The following is a 16,643-nucleotide window of genomic DNA, read 5'->3' on the forward strand; positions in this document are numbered from 1 at the left end:
CTGTTACGGTTCATTGTTTCTGAAATAAGAAACCTGACTGCTATGTTCACAGCAATCTTGAAAAAAATAAAATATTAAGCCATGGTTTAACTGCACTATAGGCTGAGTCCTGTTTATATATATATGTTTTGCCCATGGTGTCCACCACATTTAACATGGACTTTTATTATGATTTAAGTGATATCATATGTTCTGTGATTCTCATATTGTGATCCCAGATATAGCTATGTCGGTCTTAACAGGCTAATTAAGTTATTTGGCACCTATTAGGCAGGTCATCCCCACATTGAGGTCTCCAACAACCACCACCGTTGACATTTTCTTTTGGTCCCACCTTTTAGAAATACAAGAGACGCATGATTTTGAAATACGATGTTTGAGAAAAAGTAAGAATGATGCATCAAACCAAAACAGTAGATTCACAGCTGATGCCTGGCAGATCTGTCTTTACAGGTTACTTTAGCCTTAATGTCCCAGTCTTTTTTCAGCTGCAGAGAAGCCTCAGGTGTGTAGCACTGAAAATAACAGGATCATATTCACTGATATTTACTGATCACTAAGTCATTAAATGCATGTTATGAAAACTCTAAATTACCCTGCTATGCAAGCAACTCAGTGATGCTGCATTAATAATATGCACAACAGTGCTTTGAGCAAAATGCTAACATCAATTCAATTCAATGTTATTTGTATAGAGCCAAATCATCATATACATTGTCTCAAGGCACATTACATGGTAAGGTCAAGACCTTAAAAACTATAAAGAAACCAACAGTTCCCACAATGAGCAAGAAAAATCTCCCCCATTAACTGGATGAAATCTCGAGAACCAGACTCAATGTGGGTAGCCATTTCATTTAAATCATAGAATTGGTGAAACTTAAAGTTTGACCTGATGATGGCGCTTGATGAAAGCCATCTGTCTTGAGGAGACATGTTTGTGCAAAATTTCTTGGCATTCCAACTCATTAATATCTGTACAGGATTGTGTCTAAATCCATCAGGTAGAGACTGAGATATTTACAGGATAAGTGAAAAGTAAAACAACAGTCAGGGATTTTACAAAATCATCAGAAATCATCCTTTGTGCAACACGGGATCTGTAGTAAAGTTATTGGTGATCAATACAATCGGGCGCATTTCCTTTAAGACGAAGAATGTGAAACTCAAGGTGGTGCCCGAAGAACAGTTGAGAACCTCAGTCTGGAAGATGTATTTTCTATGGACCAAGAATGTCTGTTTAAATTTCATGGCAATCATCCAATGGTTGTTGAGCTATTTCAGTACCGACCGAATTAATTAACCAACTGAAAAAAATAACAAAACCATATTTGTGCATCTCCACTATGGCTAAAACATGTAAGTCTGGAACTTATCTTGTAATTTTCAGCGGTACACAAACAATGCAAATGATGTCAACAAATGACTTAGCCGACGTATGAAATGTTAGAGTGTAACTGGGTTAGGATAAATTGGGTTAACTCACATAATTACAAGTACCCTGCTTAAGATGCATCTAAAACTGCTTTACTTATGGTTCTCAAACTCAGGACAACACTGTGGGTGCATTTTTATGTCACCCAAAAAACAGACAAATGCGTTAATTTGACCTGCTCATACTACACTCTATGCAAAATTAAGCATCAATTTCAAATTTTTATATATTACTTTACGATGGAAGAAAATATAATTAAAAAACTTGAAAAAGGAAACCTATTGATCATAATAAACTATTAAATTAAGGAACAGCCAAACAAAAATATACACTTTTTTTTTTTTTTGACAATTGTTATAGGGTATATTTGCAACAGCAAGCACAGTAATTACCCTGAGTTCTGTGATCTTATTTAACAATCTTAGAAAATGAATTCCAAATACATCTTCCAGACTGGAGCTAAGACGGTTTTAACCTCTGCGATGATCCATTGATAGACAGGATGTGGAGGAAACCGGAGCAAAGATTCTAACTTTGGGAATTCCCAGATGGCCCTGTCTCTCCTGATGGGTGGTGGGAAGGACATAAGCCCATTTCTGTTCTCTTGCATGACGACCTTAGAGCAAAAATGAAACAGTTAGCTGGACAAAAAATGTTGTCATACCAAGGCCTCCCAAAATGATTCTGTGCCATTATATATACATTTATTCATATGTAGTTCGTTGCTGGTTCATCCTTTTATAAACCTTTCACTTTATAGTCTGTTGAACGCTGGAACACAGCTCCGTCTTATATAGTTTTTAGAGACGCTGTTCCAGCCGAGTATCATGACTTTATCAAGTACAAGACTATGGTACAAGGCTAAAAATGTAGATAACTTCCTCTAAAATAAAAGGTGAATAAAAAATGACATGTATAAATAAAATCAACCTTTAGCAATATTGTTTATCTATTATATATTGTCCTCCTAACCCCCCACCAACGACCACCTCACCCTCCCTCGGACAAAAATGTGCATGATCTTACATATTCAGCGATGTGAATCTTAATATAATATGAAAATCCTGAACGGCAGTCCTGCCATTATTTGTTTACACCAATAGTGGCAATGATGAGGCCGATAACACAACCAACTCCAGCAGCTATTATTCTTATATTTTTGCAGATATGTCTCTTTGACTCGCCGAGGTTCAAATCACTCACACAGTGGATCTCTTTACTCACCGCAGATGATCTATGTACAATAAATCCAGGGTTCCTCGGGCCAGTCGCTTTTCCTAGAGTTGAGAGCCCGGACGTTGTCAGACGAGCATTGCGTTTCCATGATGACCGTACTATCGTGCCTTTGTCACGTGATAATTGTGTCAGTTGGTTCATATCTACCACCAGAGGGATGGTGATTTGGGGTTAGACAAACAAAGCGGCATTTTAAAAGAATCTTTATGGTAAAAAAAAGAGTGATTTAAAATAAATGAGCAGACTTTATATTAAGGCTGAGGGAAACATATATATATATATATATTCATTCTGGTTAAAAAATAGCAAATGGAATCAGGAATAGGCACTTGGGCTTTATCACAGAATGATAATATCCAAACTAGAACTTAACATTTTAATGATCGGTGGTTAAATACTCATGAAAGCAATCGTGTCCTCCTTGCCGACTAGTGATTAAATTGTCGAAGGTTACCAGCAGATGTCCCCCTTGTTACCAAATTCCTTAGTCTAAAAACATGACCAATTCTGACTTTTATTAGCCATTTCCTGCCTACAAAGTGGATAAATCAATGTGCCATAGCCGAATTAATCATTGTATTTGCAACAGTGTGCAATGTAATCATTAACAGCTAAAAATATCATAATGCCCCTCCTGGGCAGAGTCTACAGGAGCTTCATAAGAGCCTCCATTTCCAAAAATTAACAGCCTTCATTTTTGACAAAATTAACATGTAACACCATTCATTTTCTTAAATTTACAATGTTTATTTATGTTAACATGGTACTTTTTTTCAAATCTTTCAAACTGAGTGTGAAAAAAGCCATGAGAGGAAACTCATACAAATGGAAACATTTTGAAGCATTGGTTTACGGATATTTTTAACATGAGGCAATAAACACACATTGTCATATAAAAAGTTTATCCAATATAACATTGTACTGTTTATTTTTTAATAATTATTATTTGATGGACCATGTGAAGGTGCTATTGCCATTACTACCCCGCCCCACCCCTTACATTACATTCTGGAGCTTCTAACACATTTTTGGTCAGTGGTTGCTTTTTGTATCCTACATTAATTCAACTTCTCAAGACGAATGCATTAGTGATATCTTTAAATTTAGAATTTTTTTGGGGGATCAGTTTCACTAATAAAAAAAAGTGAGGGAAGCTGAATATTATGTTTGTCTTATTCATTTTGCTGTGCAATGTGGACAATTAAAAATCAACATATGACTTTTCTTGGTTTCTCGTTTATACCAAAATATTGTGGAATAAAAATGAATAATACATACTTTGTGATTGTGTGGATATGCTTTGGAAACAGAACTGCATTTACAGTATGTCTGTTTTCAGTGCAAATGGGCATGGAAATACCCACTTTGGATTTTAATTATTGAGCCCTGGAATTTGTAAAGACCACACTCTTTTCCATCTAAACAGATTTTCACACAAAATGTTACAAAACCGTTCAAACACCCACACACTGAGTCTTAATACAAAAATCCTCATCATTTAAGGGATAAAATATTCCAATGAAGAACCCTATCAGACCAATAATGGCACAATGTCATAAAATGTATTCATTTTAGTAACTGAAATGCAGTGGTACAGCAGAGACACTCAGAAAGCTTGAGTAGAGATACAACGCAAGCAGCTTCCTTAGTATTGATTAGGTTTTAAAAATTCTTCAGACTCTACTTTTACCAATTGGGTCCCTATTGTTCTAATATGGAAACACGTTGCTACTTTACAGCTCATGCAATATCCCCTTGTGTCTTTGCATATGTAGGGACCAGCAAACCAAAGCTGAGCAGAGTGGCTGCTGATTGAGTGGATATAGAGGAAAGTATATCAGCAAAGCGGGCTGGGTTTTCCCAGGATTCTGTGTAGCTCTGGAGACATGAGGAAAGGTTTTTCTGCACTACCATCATTCCTCTCCAAGTCATCACCTGGTTGTCCCGATAAATGGGTGGATGGATCGAGAGAAAGACGGGATGAATGAAGGAAAAGAGGGACAGAATTGGGGAGAATCAATGGTTGAGATTGAGGTCCAATGTCACGTGAAGATATATGGAGGGGAGGAAGAAGAGCAGGACCTCAGGGTGATAATAAATGAAGAGGACACAAGAAGAGAAGCAGAGATTAGTGATTTAAGCAGCTTTGTGTAAACCTAAAAGTAGAGTAGGAGCCAGAGCATTCAGCTATCAAGTTCCTCTCCTGTAGTATCATCTCCCACTTTCAGTTCGGGAGGCAAACACCATCCGTACGTTTAAGAGTCGGCTTAAAACCTTCCTTTACAATAAAGCTTATAGTTAGAGGCGGTCCAGGTTTGTCTTTGACATGCTCCTAGCTAGGCTGCTATAGGTCTAGAATGTCTGGGGACACAGGGCACATGGAGCTTCTCTTCCCAGCTTCTGCTTGCACTTCTCCATCCTTATCACATCAAAGAAATTCATATCTCATTAATACATGTTACGGACTTGAATTCTTCCCCGGAGTCCCTTTGCCCTATCATCCCCACATCCAGGGACACAGCTGCGGCCACATCCTGGATTATGATCTGTGAATCGCGAGTCAGAGTTCGTAATGGTGGATCCAGTATGGTGGATTCTGTATCATGCTGGCTGATTGTGATAATAATGGCGGATCCTGTATCGTGTTGCCATCTGATACTGATGGTGGACCATCATCGAGGTGGCAGCCGTTGGTGGATCCTGATCGCGGCAGTGGACAATGACTACGGACTATATTGGCATCTGATCTTGATGGTGGATCATGATCTTGGTGGTTGCTGACCATAGATTATAATTACAACAAGACTGCTTGATATAAAATATTTCTCCTCAGATACTCGACCATTGCTGACAATAATCCATCAATTAATTTACCTTCCATTATGCTACAAAGTGGTAATTCGAGTTAAGGGCAGGGGATGTCACAACTTGTTAAAGCCATATGAGACAAATTGTGATTTGTGAATATGAGCTATATAAATACAATTTGATTGATTAATTGATTGATTATTTATTACTGCTCTGATCATATTGACCTCGTCATCTACCTGCATAATCTTTTCGGTATTAGTATGTTGTAGTATGTTGTTCCTCTGTAGTATGTTGTTCCTCTGAAAACGTAGATGTAGTGGTATAGAAACTGGTTCTATTGGTATTATTAATATTGTGCCATTTTAACCAAAGGAACATTTTAATCCAGTTTGTTTTCATTTCACAGTAGCCCAATATGAATAATTATAGTAATGTTCTGTAGTAGGAAACATAATGACAGTTTTGTACTTACAGAAGCAGAGGAAGAGTGTGTCCACACACATAGCATAGACACTGAAGAATCCATGAGCAATCAGGTAGGCACCCATGACCACAGTCTGGTGTGAGAGGCATACTTTAGAGAAGCTACAAAAGAACACAAAATCTAACCCAGACACTGTTGGGTGTTGTTTTTACAATGGTTAAAACCATTGTTTTGAATTTAGGAGGACCAACCAAAATGTCCTCACAAGTTAAAATGGCCTAACAGGATTAAGACTTGGTTTTAGGGTTCATCTAGGAATTAGCTTTAGATTAGGGTGTAAACATTTATTAGAGAGAGAGACTGACCAGAAGGGGGATCAAATAGTAGTTGAGATGGGGTACTTCTTCCTGGATAACAGGGATCTTCATAGTGAAAAAGAAGAAGGAAATGACACCTGTAAAAAACAAACATGCGCGAGTTGCAGGTATAACACATCATCACTGGCGACTGTTGAAAATGGTGCCGGTGTAAGACTTCACTTACCAACTCCTCCTGCTATCAGCAATTTGCCCAGAAACAACAGGAAGTCTGCCACTCTGTCTAAAACTGCAACCCTGTAGGGGGAGTGAGATATTTCAGCTTGACCACTCGTCTAGCACATGATCCGCACAGTGAAAATCAGCACAGACATGACCTGCTTATAGTCTGAAATATAGGCCCCAAATTTCATAATCACATAATTACATGAAGGGGGTCAGTTGCTGTATGAAAACAATCATGCTGCTAACTTTTTCACTCAGTCCATTCCAAGAAATATCTTATCAAAACGTCTTGTTTCGTACTTCCTCTCCGTGTGATGACATCATGGAATCGCACTCTGCTCTCAGCCCCACCCAGCCATATGCAAATCAACTTTAGTTGTTAATAATTACTCTTCACCCTGTTTTTATAGTGTAAAAAAACTAATTAAAAAAAAAACTTATCAAAAACCGACAGAAATCGCTTTTGGGAACACTATATTCGCCATGTTCTTTCATGTCCCATCTGCTAATTAGTACTGCATCCAATCAAGATAATATGGCTTCCCTATTGGGGAGTTGTCATGTCCATCCATCTTTATATACAGTCTATAGTTGGAAGCCACTGCTTGTTTTAATGATCTGAGTTACACATAGAAGGATCACTTATCCTTAACAGCTAAATGTCTCCACACCAAAAACTGAGATAAGTGATCTGATCTCCTTACCTGACCACATTTCTCATCAGTAGGAAGAAGGCCTCTTCGGCTGAGGTACAGAAACTTTTACCATAGATCGCAACCTGGTGGAAAATAAAGAGGAGCCAGTTGACAAAATGAACAGTGCATTGGTGCTGTTCATATTACTAATGCCTCAAAATGTTACTTTAACCAGCTCACCATGATATAAGCATTATGGTTCAAGTAGCGGATAAATTTCTCCAGACACCAGAAACAGCATTTCAGACAGCACATTATGAACCGGGAGAGGCTGTTGTCAATACCTGAGAGGATAAAAGCACAGCATCAGTCTAATGATTGTGGTAGTAGTTATAGAAGTAAGAAAGTAAGGAGAAACTGTGTCGGAGTCTACATGTCTACATTTTGGTTCAAAACCATCCTTGAGAGGATATTTTGCTCTGTCCTCATGATTTGTATGGGCTGTTTGAGAGTTAAGACTTGATTTTAGTGTCAGAAGGAGGGAAAGATAGGGAAATCCTCACCATAGAGACCTATAAATATGTGTGTGTGTGGTTGTGTGTGTTTATATGTGTCTGGGTGATTGTAAACCTTTTAGTTTCTGCTCTAGGTATTCCAGGATGATCCGCAGAAGTTGGACAACGGAAAGAATTAAAGCGCCAAATGCCAGAGATCCTGTGTGATACCTGCAGATAGATAGAGGAAGCTATTAGAACATTGTTAGACAAAAAACTGTTATTTCCAGCTTTGGATAAAATATTAGATATATTTCACATATTTCCATAAAGTTCAAAAGGCGATGGTCCTGAGAGAATGTCCTGACCTGACAGCCCTAATGAATGACAGCAAGAGTGAACATGCTGGGATATCATGAGGCTTCCTCTTGGCCCAATAGTAGTTGGCAAATGTCCCTGCCAGGGTGCACTGCTCCAGGGCCAGACTGAAGTTGACCAACCAGAGGAAGACAAGTAGGTTGAACAGCTGCAAAAGGAAGAGGTAGCGGTAGTAGGATGTCTCCCCACCATAGAAAGCAAACTGACACTGAGTTCCCAAGCACAACGCCGATGTGGAGATGTTGGTTCTGTTGAAGGTCTGGCAGAGACGTGAGGGGGAAACACAGGGTAGTCTCTCAGTGAGTGTATGCAATACACATCTCAACCATTAATATATTATTAATTAAGTGTGGAGGTTGTGTGTTATCTTAATGTGAACGGTTGTGAAAGACACACCATATACCTTTCCAGAATGTGTAAATATGAATGTTTTAAAATATAAATTATATCTTTCTTATAGTTTTTTGCAACTTCTTGTCTGATAGAACGACTGACAGAGACAGAACTTTACTGGATACACATTACTGATTAATTATTGTACAGGAGGTCAATTATATTCACTAAAGAATAATTTATCACATTTTGCCTCTTGTCCTCATGACATCTGTTGAGCAAACTTATTGAGGAGCTTTGCAAAGCTTTACCAAATTTCACCAACTTTGTGTTGCTGTATTTTTCAATGGTGAAAACTCAAATATATACAGCATGAAACAAAAATCCTAGCTGCCTTTTTGACATTTTATCAGTTTGAATAGGCTGTAGATATCTTGGAAATATGGAAAAATGTAGTTTGACTGTTCAATTTCCCAAATGGTCCTAACACCTTTGTCAATCCGCTCAATTCTAAATAGACTATTTTCACTACAAAAGGGAAAGCTATAAAAAAAATGTCAACACGATATGTTGTACCTCAGGATTGCATGTGCTGTTGGTGTAGGGGCATCTAACATTAGGAGACGTCACTTTGTAGATGGGTTCACCTGAGGATGCAAGATAACTGGTTTCACAGTGCTGGTTAAAGACCCATCTGACAGGCTGATTGGACAGCTAATGATAACAAATATCCTTATATATTGTGCATAATTTAAATTGGTGCGAGTCCTTCAAATAAATCACTAGGCTCTTAACAACACATTATGTAACGTGAACGCTGTGAAGGATACACGGCAGTAACTGCCCAGTAGGAGATGCATACAGTCAACAAGAGGAAGGTGAAAACTGGAAAGAATAGTGTGGACATGATGTGACCGATAGCTCTGCAACATCAAACCAAGAAAACAACCATTACTATAGTGCAGATTAAAAGCTCTGAATAATTTGTCATTTTTTTATGATTTTTCTTTGCTGTATTCACAGGTCATACTTGCTGGACTCTCTGAGTAGGGCAATGGCAACTTGGACTCGTCTCCTTAAGAAGATCAACATCGCCAAGACGGAGGCTTCAGTCACTCCCAGAGACACCACTAACAAACACAAACAATAGTAAATTCACTTTTATATTTGACACTGTGATAGACAGATTTCACCGAAGACTGTTCGCAAGTTTACTTACTCCTATAAGGAGCTGTGGGGTTACAATGGTAAAGAGCAGCGGGAGGGGTTAAAAGCGGATGTTTTGATGACAACAGGTAGTTTGCAGCCATACATTTTTGGAAAATAAACGCACACCAAAAAATGAGACTACTTCATCCTATCGACTCCTACACCTCCTTCATATTTTCAGGGTCAATGTTGTTTCTCCCAGTTTACTGTTCTGAAATATATTTGCATCAAATATTTGATTCACATTACAAACTTTGTTTAATCTTTGTCTGAATAATTAAGGCCCATGCTAATCATTATACTATATGTATTTTTGATATCATTGGACATTGAAAATGTGGATACGACTAGAAAATACTTTAATACTACTGTTTATTAAATCACAAGCATTGTTTCAAATAAATTGTTTTTTTTATATAATAAGTAATAAAGTTACAACTTCTTGTAGTGTTTTTGCAAATGAAACATGATTCAAGAGTAAAGCAGACTGGTTTAATCACAAGTGCTGCTTCACAGTCTTTTGAAGATTGTTTGTTGGTGTTAAATGATACTTCAGTCCCATCAAAATGTAAAAGTTTTTTTTATTGACACAAAAAAATCACGATGAAAAGTTTTTTATACGTCTGAGCAGTCCCTTTCTGAATCTTTTTTTTTTTTTTTCAACAGATTTAAATTTGAACTGCGCAAGAAGGACGACACCATCAACATTTGATCTCTTGTATAACAGTATCAGGTGATAAGACCAAATGTGCTGCTCAGTCCCCAAAGTGATAGAAAGAATGCACATGCAGTCATCTTACTTTTAATGTATTTTTGGGGCTATTTATAGGACAGAGTAAGATTGTGAAAGGGGGATAGAGAGTGAGAGAGTGGGGGAGACATGCATACATGACTCAAACACTACCAGGTGAGCTATAAGCCGCCCCCTGTTATTAGTTCTGACTGAACACAGACTCACATAATATAATCCATGTCTGTCTAAGTTGTAAGTACACCTGTACGTCAGTCTGCAGGCCGACCTCTGTAATGGCAACATCAGAGCCCGGTGTGTGTTTGAGCTGGGACCAGACCACAGAGCAGTACCACATACCTGTAAACACATACAAACACACACAAACACAAACACACACACACACAGACACACACCCACATACAAACAATTACATTTTTAAAGATGCTAAGCCCATGTTATCCCAGCATGATTGGATATCAACAGCTAGATTCAGGTAGAAATTGCTCTTCAACTATGTGATGGCCATAGTACACACCATATGCCAGCAGTAGTATGAAAGTGATGATAGTAGTCCACAGCAGCAACCCAGCTGTGAATCTCAGCAGCAGGATGAAGATCAGACTAACAGCCAGGGATATCAGCAGACCTCTGTCAGCAGGTTTTAAAGTACAGGAATAAATCATATGGTTAAATAAAGGCCTTTGTAACCTCTGCTCAACTGCAACTACTGCAGCCACAAGCAGTTACAAGCAGAGAATGGTGAATCCAAATAAGTAGTGAAAGCGATTATGCTAACATCTGTCCTTCTATTTAAACAGCAACATGAGGTTGTTTTGCTCAATTGTTGATTGCCTGTAGAATCAAATCTCAGTCATCATGACACTGGCATCAAGAAACTGAATTAAACCAAACTCAGGAGGAGTCTTTTTCAAAGCTTTGTCTAAGGGGAGGACCACATTCTCTGCGTTACATTCATTGACCATCAGTCTCAATATTGAATGTGGCCAAAATATCTGTGAGACCTGCGTAGATGCTTTGGTTTAACACAAAATGTTCTTATTGTTTTGTAGTTACATGATTATCCATGCCCAGGACTGAGAATAATCCTCCATTATCTTAATGCCCATCTCCTTAGTGTCCTCAAGTCCTGTTATAGTCCTGTTCAGAGGAGAGATAAATTACTTAATCTGTGGATATGAACTCTGTATATGAGTCCATAAAAATGAATGAACGAGTGTTAAAGAAGAAGTTACAGTACTTGGTAGCACGTTGGAGTTCACTGACACTGTGTGGAATTTCTAGAGCATCCTTAAACCTAGTTCTGTTCACTACAGTCACGATCCCATTCAGAGTGGTGAAGTCTGGCAGACATCTCTGGAGAACTGAAACACAAACACACAAAGACGAGTGATACTAATACACTGTTAGCACATTTAAGCTGTCTAACTTCCTACTCTCTGACTATGATCAGTCCTCCTCTGAAACTCCTTTTACATCAGGGGGTAAGAAATATTAAGCTGATAAGCAAATCCATCCATTATGTAAATACATTGTTTAATAGTGAAGATTTATGTGAGTCAGTAGATGTTTTTTGGCTTGTGGACTTCTCTTACCTACCTTTCAATGTAAACACTGACATAAAGTAATTAGTTGAAATGTTGCATGAGTTGTGGGATAAAGTCTAATCCTTACATGGTCTACTGGGTATGATCATGGAGGGACAGTCCTCATCTCTTAGAACCTGGGATACTGGCTGGAAAACACAGGACAGACAGGAAAGTAAGAAAAATAACTTATGCATCCGTCTGCGTACTTGTATGTGCATGTGTGTGAATGCATGTGTTGTGTATTCTGATTGACTTTGAGAATGAATGTGTTCAGTGTGTTTTGCACCAACACAAAAAAGAAAAACAAAAGTTTCCAAGAGAGAGCTGCTGGTCTGAACTATAAAAAAAGGTTACTAGGTTACTCAAGATTACAGTCACTGTTCATCACCTGCAAATTTTCCTAAAAAAAAAGAAGTTTATCATGATAAATGCTTGTCATATATCAACATCAGTACCTTTTCAGGGTTATTAAATCCAGGCTTACAGAACTGTTTATAGTATTCCCAGTGTGCCTTGTTGAGTTTGTTTTGCAGCTGCATCTCACTGTAGGTAGCAAACTTGTCAGGGCACTGTGACACACACATCTGGAATACAATAAAAGCAGACAGTAAGTTTGCTGATGTATTTAGAAAGATATCAAGCTTTTGTTAAGGACATGTGTACTGTCATAAACATCAAACTACTTCAGCTGAGACTCAAGTTTGTGTTTTAGGTGAAAAGTCCTTTCTGTGTCTGAGTCCTCTCCTAGGTTAATTCTCTTAATGTTTAATCTATATGATATATCAGGAGCTGCATGTGTTATTATGTGAAGATACCTGCGTTGTGGGGCACTGCAGGTTGATGAGTATAGCTGGGTTGGCACATTTTAAGATGTTGAAGTAAAATAAGATGGGTTTCTTCCTGCAAAAAAAGTGTTTAATGTCATATGTGATCATTCTGTTCCGTTTGACAAGTCCAGAGTTATTTAGCCTATTTCTAACAATGCTGTTTCACTTTTCTATATTTGCAAGGAATAGCAGAGCAAAAAGAAGAAATTGTTATTTAGCAGGCTAAGTACATATAAACATGGTGATCTGACCTGCTTCGCAAGAATCTAACCAACTAGTTTGGTTGCCTAAACATTGAAATGGCAACTGAAAATAATAAACCAACAAAGTCTGAAATTATCAAACACAATCTTTTGATTTCTCAAAGGACTCAAACCTTTGTCTCCTGAATGGATGTCCTGTACTTGACCCATTGACCCATCGTGTCTGCTACCCACTCTTCATACAACCTTATCTGACCGCCTATGGGCTGCCGTGTGACTACTCAAAGCTGGGTGTAATCAGACACATTCAATCATATAGCTTTTTGTTCTCTTAGGCAACAAGCAGGCCTGTTTTTTCTTCATAAAACAAAACTTTCTACGAAGAAATTTTAGGGCAAAAAATATGTCAATGCAGTGTGACCCAGTTGTAAGAGTAAAAACTGGAATTTCCAAAGGAGAAAAACATTCATTGTAGATGTGTGTAAAAGAAAAAGCTGTAGAGCTGCTGGTGTCGTCCAAGTGTCTGCAAGCCCGACATTTAAATAAGACTCAAAACAGCTTCATTTACACCGTGTCCAGGTCTGCTAGCATCGCCACTTCCGGAGGATGCGGCTTGGATGGATTTGCGGACACTTGGATGACACCACTCTAGCAATATAGCAGTATTAATTTCGTTGACGAAAACAATGACGAAATATATTCGTTAACCACCCTTTTTCCATGACGAAGGCGAGACGAAGACGTAACGAAAACGGATCTTTGAAAATAAAAACTATGACTAAATCTATTTTTAGCTTTCGTTGACGAGACGAGACGAAAATGTTGGTGGTTGACTAAGTCACAATAATTTTTTTAACATCATCATATCAGGCCGTCATAAAGTATCAGGAGCGGGCGAGTGAGTCTGTGTGTCTGTGTGTGTGTGTCTGTACGCTCCCAGATAGTGCACCGGTCCCGAGGCTCCGCCCCCCGCCCCGCTCACTCGCTCAGAGACACAAGATCAGAGCTAGTACGCGTGAAGAAGCCTCTCAGTGACCGACTGCTTCTTAACTATGAAAACAGTGAAAACACAGAGTTTCTCTGGTCTCAGCTGATCGGAGATCAGCGCCTCAGATTCTTGATCAGAGCAGAAGCTGCAGTTGGTTTCTACCGAGCTGCAGTTTCTGTGTTCACCTCCAGTCTGACCTGCTCTCCGTTTTTTGTTTTCACATTTAAAACTAAATATATATTTTTAAGCTATTAGGCCGCAGCTATATGTTTTTATAGAAAAGGAGTTTAATTTGGCTATTAAATGTGACTAAAACTAGACCAAATTGGAATTTGTTTTCGTCGACTAAAACTAGACTAAAATGTAATTTGTTTTAGTCGACTAAAACTAGACTAAAACTAAGAAGGATAAAAATGACTAAATGTGACTAAAACTAAAATGCATATTCGTCAAAAGACTAAGACTAAATCAAAAATGGCTGCCAAAATTAACACTGCAATATAGAGACATGTTGTGTATTTTCTATTGTTTAATTACGTCTCAAGAAGAGGACACCATTGACTTCAATTGTATTGGATTCTCCTGTGGAATAATCTCTCGCTTTCAGTTCGGGAAACAGACACCATCTGTATGTTTAAGATTAGGCTTAAAACCTTCCTTTTTGATAAAGCGTATAGTTAGAGCTGGTCCAGGCTTGTCTTAGACCTGCTCTTAGTTATGCTGCTATAGATCTAGAAGGTTGATAACATCAACTGGCGGTATGCATTGATAAGTGCGGCAGAGCGTAATTAACCTATGTTCTAAAATAGGAAGCGTTTAGTTTGAAAAGGCATAGAGGTATTGATGTCTGATCTACTGAGTGGACCACATGTTTTTCATAGTACTGCCATACAAACCAGTAGCTAATCGGATTTACCTTGAGCCTCAGTGTACCCTCAAGTTCGGCCTGTATGATTGTATCATTGATTACAAGGCAAAAACACCTGATGGTGCAAAGGGAATTTATGACATACAGAGCTTTTCTTTACAGCTTCTCCTTCCTCTTCTCCATCCTTATCACATCAAAGTAATTCATATCACATCAATACATGTTTCTGATTTGACCCCTTCCCCGGAGCCCCTTTGCCTTATCGCCCGCAGATCAAGGGCCACAGCTGTGGCCACATCATCATGGATTGCGATTTATGGATCGCGTGTCGGTGGACGAGGTGGTGGATCCAGTGTGGTGGATTCTATGTCGTTCTGGCTGATCGTAGTGGGAACGGCTGATCCTCTGTTGCGTTGGCATCAGATAATGGTGGTGGACCACGACTGAGGTGGCAGCTGATGATGGATCCTATTTGGCGGCAGTATGACTGTGGACTATAATGGATCCGATCTTGATGGTGGATCATAATCTTGCTGGCTGCTGACCATAGACTATGATTGCAGCAGGACTGCGGAAATATAGAATATAAGTTATCCTTCAAAATGTTTACCCTAATCACTGCTGCTAAAACCTTTTTCTTGATGATGTTTTCCTACACTTGACATCTATTGCACTTCTGTCCATCCTGGGAGAGGGATCCCTCACATTTGTCTCTCTCTGAGGTTTCTACGTAATTTTACCATGTTAAAAGTCTTTTTTTTAATAGTTTTTCCTTACTCTTGTTGAGGGTTAAGGACAGAGGATGTCTCACAATGTTAAGCCCTATGAGACTAGTTGTGATTTATGAATATTGGCTATACAAATAAAAGGTGAATGATTGATTGTTTGTTGCAACAAAGTTTACCACTGAGACTCCAGAAGTCTTTTTTTCAATCACCCCTCCATCAGCATTGTGGTAAGTAGATAATGAGTGCATTTTCATTTATTGGTGAACTATCCCTGTAAGATTAAGAATAACATCAGAAAATATTATGAGGGACTTGCAAATTCAGAAGGAGTCACATAAAGTCCTGAAGTTCTTTGGGCGGCCTAACCCAAAGCTGCATTTCACTCCCCACACATTTCCTTTCTGTCTAAGAAAGGCATGAAATATCACAAAATACTCTATTAAAAGTCATTCCTCTATATTTATCTCTTTATGACCTGGAATGCAGTTTTCTGGCTTATAATTTGAGTATATAGAACTTGTACTGTTATTATGTCATTGTGCAAGTAGGAAGTTGATTATCCATCAGATCATCATTGCCTGCTGCACATGATTATGACTCATAGAGGAAGTTAAAGTATACTTTTAAACCCCTTAGAGCCGATGACTGCAGCGTGCTGCAAAGATCCTTCTCATCCCCAGAGTCGTACATCAGTGTGACTCATCTCTAAAGTCCAAGCAAAACAATCATCATTAAATATACTTTTCCCTTTTTTTTCCAACTGTTGTTTTGTTTATCCATTAATGGTAGAGCCGTGCCCAGTGTGAGGCTTTAAAAAACCCTGACCTATTGGATCACAATGAACCTTTTCTTTTTAAAGCCTGTTTTTAAGTGTCAGTGGTTTCCTCTGCTGTGCCACTTACTGTTCATATAACATTAATATTTTCAATAGAAAGAGCAAATTCTGTAACAACCAGGAAGCCCCTGTAGACAGGGGCGGCTCCTGGCATAGGCGACATAGGCGGTTGCCTAGGGCGCAAAAGGCAGAGAGGGCGGCACAAGAGACAGATTTATCATGACGTGACACATGCAATATAAACCAATACATTCACATCACAACATCATCTTCTAAACCCGGGGAGGCACCGGAGATAGAAGCGCTGCAAAGCGCCACAAAAGCTGTGAGCCTCCTTTCCGTGCCCATATTAAATAA

At 38.6% G+C, this 16,643-nt stretch overlaps 1 protein-coding gene across 7 annotated transcripts in view; it reads right to left on the reverse strand.

Moving 5' to 3' along the window:
- Positions 1-3,425: 3,425 nt before the first annotated feature.
- Positions 3,426-16,643, reverse strand: part of LOC133968827 (choline transporter-like protein 5-A) — a 50,492-nt gene continuing 37,274 nt past the window's right edge. The window contains exons 5-22 of one of the 7 annotated variants that reach the window (XM_062405042.1): positions 12,653-12,737; positions 12,293-12,421; positions 11,923-11,983; positions 11,489-11,612; positions 11,305-11,388; positions 10,766-10,878; positions 10,456-10,587; positions 9,319-9,418; positions 9,119-9,211; positions 8,865-8,952; positions 7,946-8,103; positions 7,714-7,808; positions 7,324-7,427; positions 7,153-7,226; positions 6,450-6,520; positions 6,272-6,360; positions 5,955-6,039; positions 3,426-4,753 (exon numbers count right to left, since the gene is read on the reverse strand). In XM_062405042.1, coding sequence (XP_062261026.1) covers positions 4,509-4,753; positions 5,955-6,039; positions 6,272-6,360; positions 6,450-6,520; positions 7,153-7,226; positions 7,324-7,427; positions 7,714-7,808; positions 7,946-8,103; positions 8,865-8,952; positions 9,119-9,211; positions 9,319-9,418; positions 10,456-10,587; positions 10,766-10,878; positions 11,305-11,388; positions 11,489-11,612; positions 11,923-11,983; positions 12,293-12,421; positions 12,653-12,737 — 1,930 coding nt within the window. In that variant the 3' untranslated portion in view covers positions 3,426-4,508. Of the gene's footprint in view, positions 4,754-5,954; positions 6,040-6,271; positions 6,361-6,449; positions 6,521-7,152; positions 7,227-7,323; positions 7,428-7,713; positions 7,809-7,945; positions 8,215-8,864; positions 8,953-9,118; positions 9,212-9,318; positions 9,419-10,455; positions 10,588-10,765; positions 10,879-11,304; positions 11,389-11,488; positions 11,613-11,922; positions 11,984-12,292; positions 12,422-12,652; positions 12,738-16,643 lie in introns of all 7 variants that reach the window. The other 6 variants (XM_062405041.1, XM_062405044.1, XM_062405048.1 and 3 more) reach the window with 6 other exon arrangements.

This window comes from Platichthys flesus, chromosome 14, assembly GCF_949316205.1.
Source record: "Platichthys flesus chromosome 14, fPlaFle2.1, whole genome shotgun sequence".
In the NCBI taxonomy this organism is placed as follows: Eukaryota; Metazoa; Chordata; class Actinopteri; order Pleuronectiformes; family Pleuronectidae; genus Platichthys; species Platichthys flesus.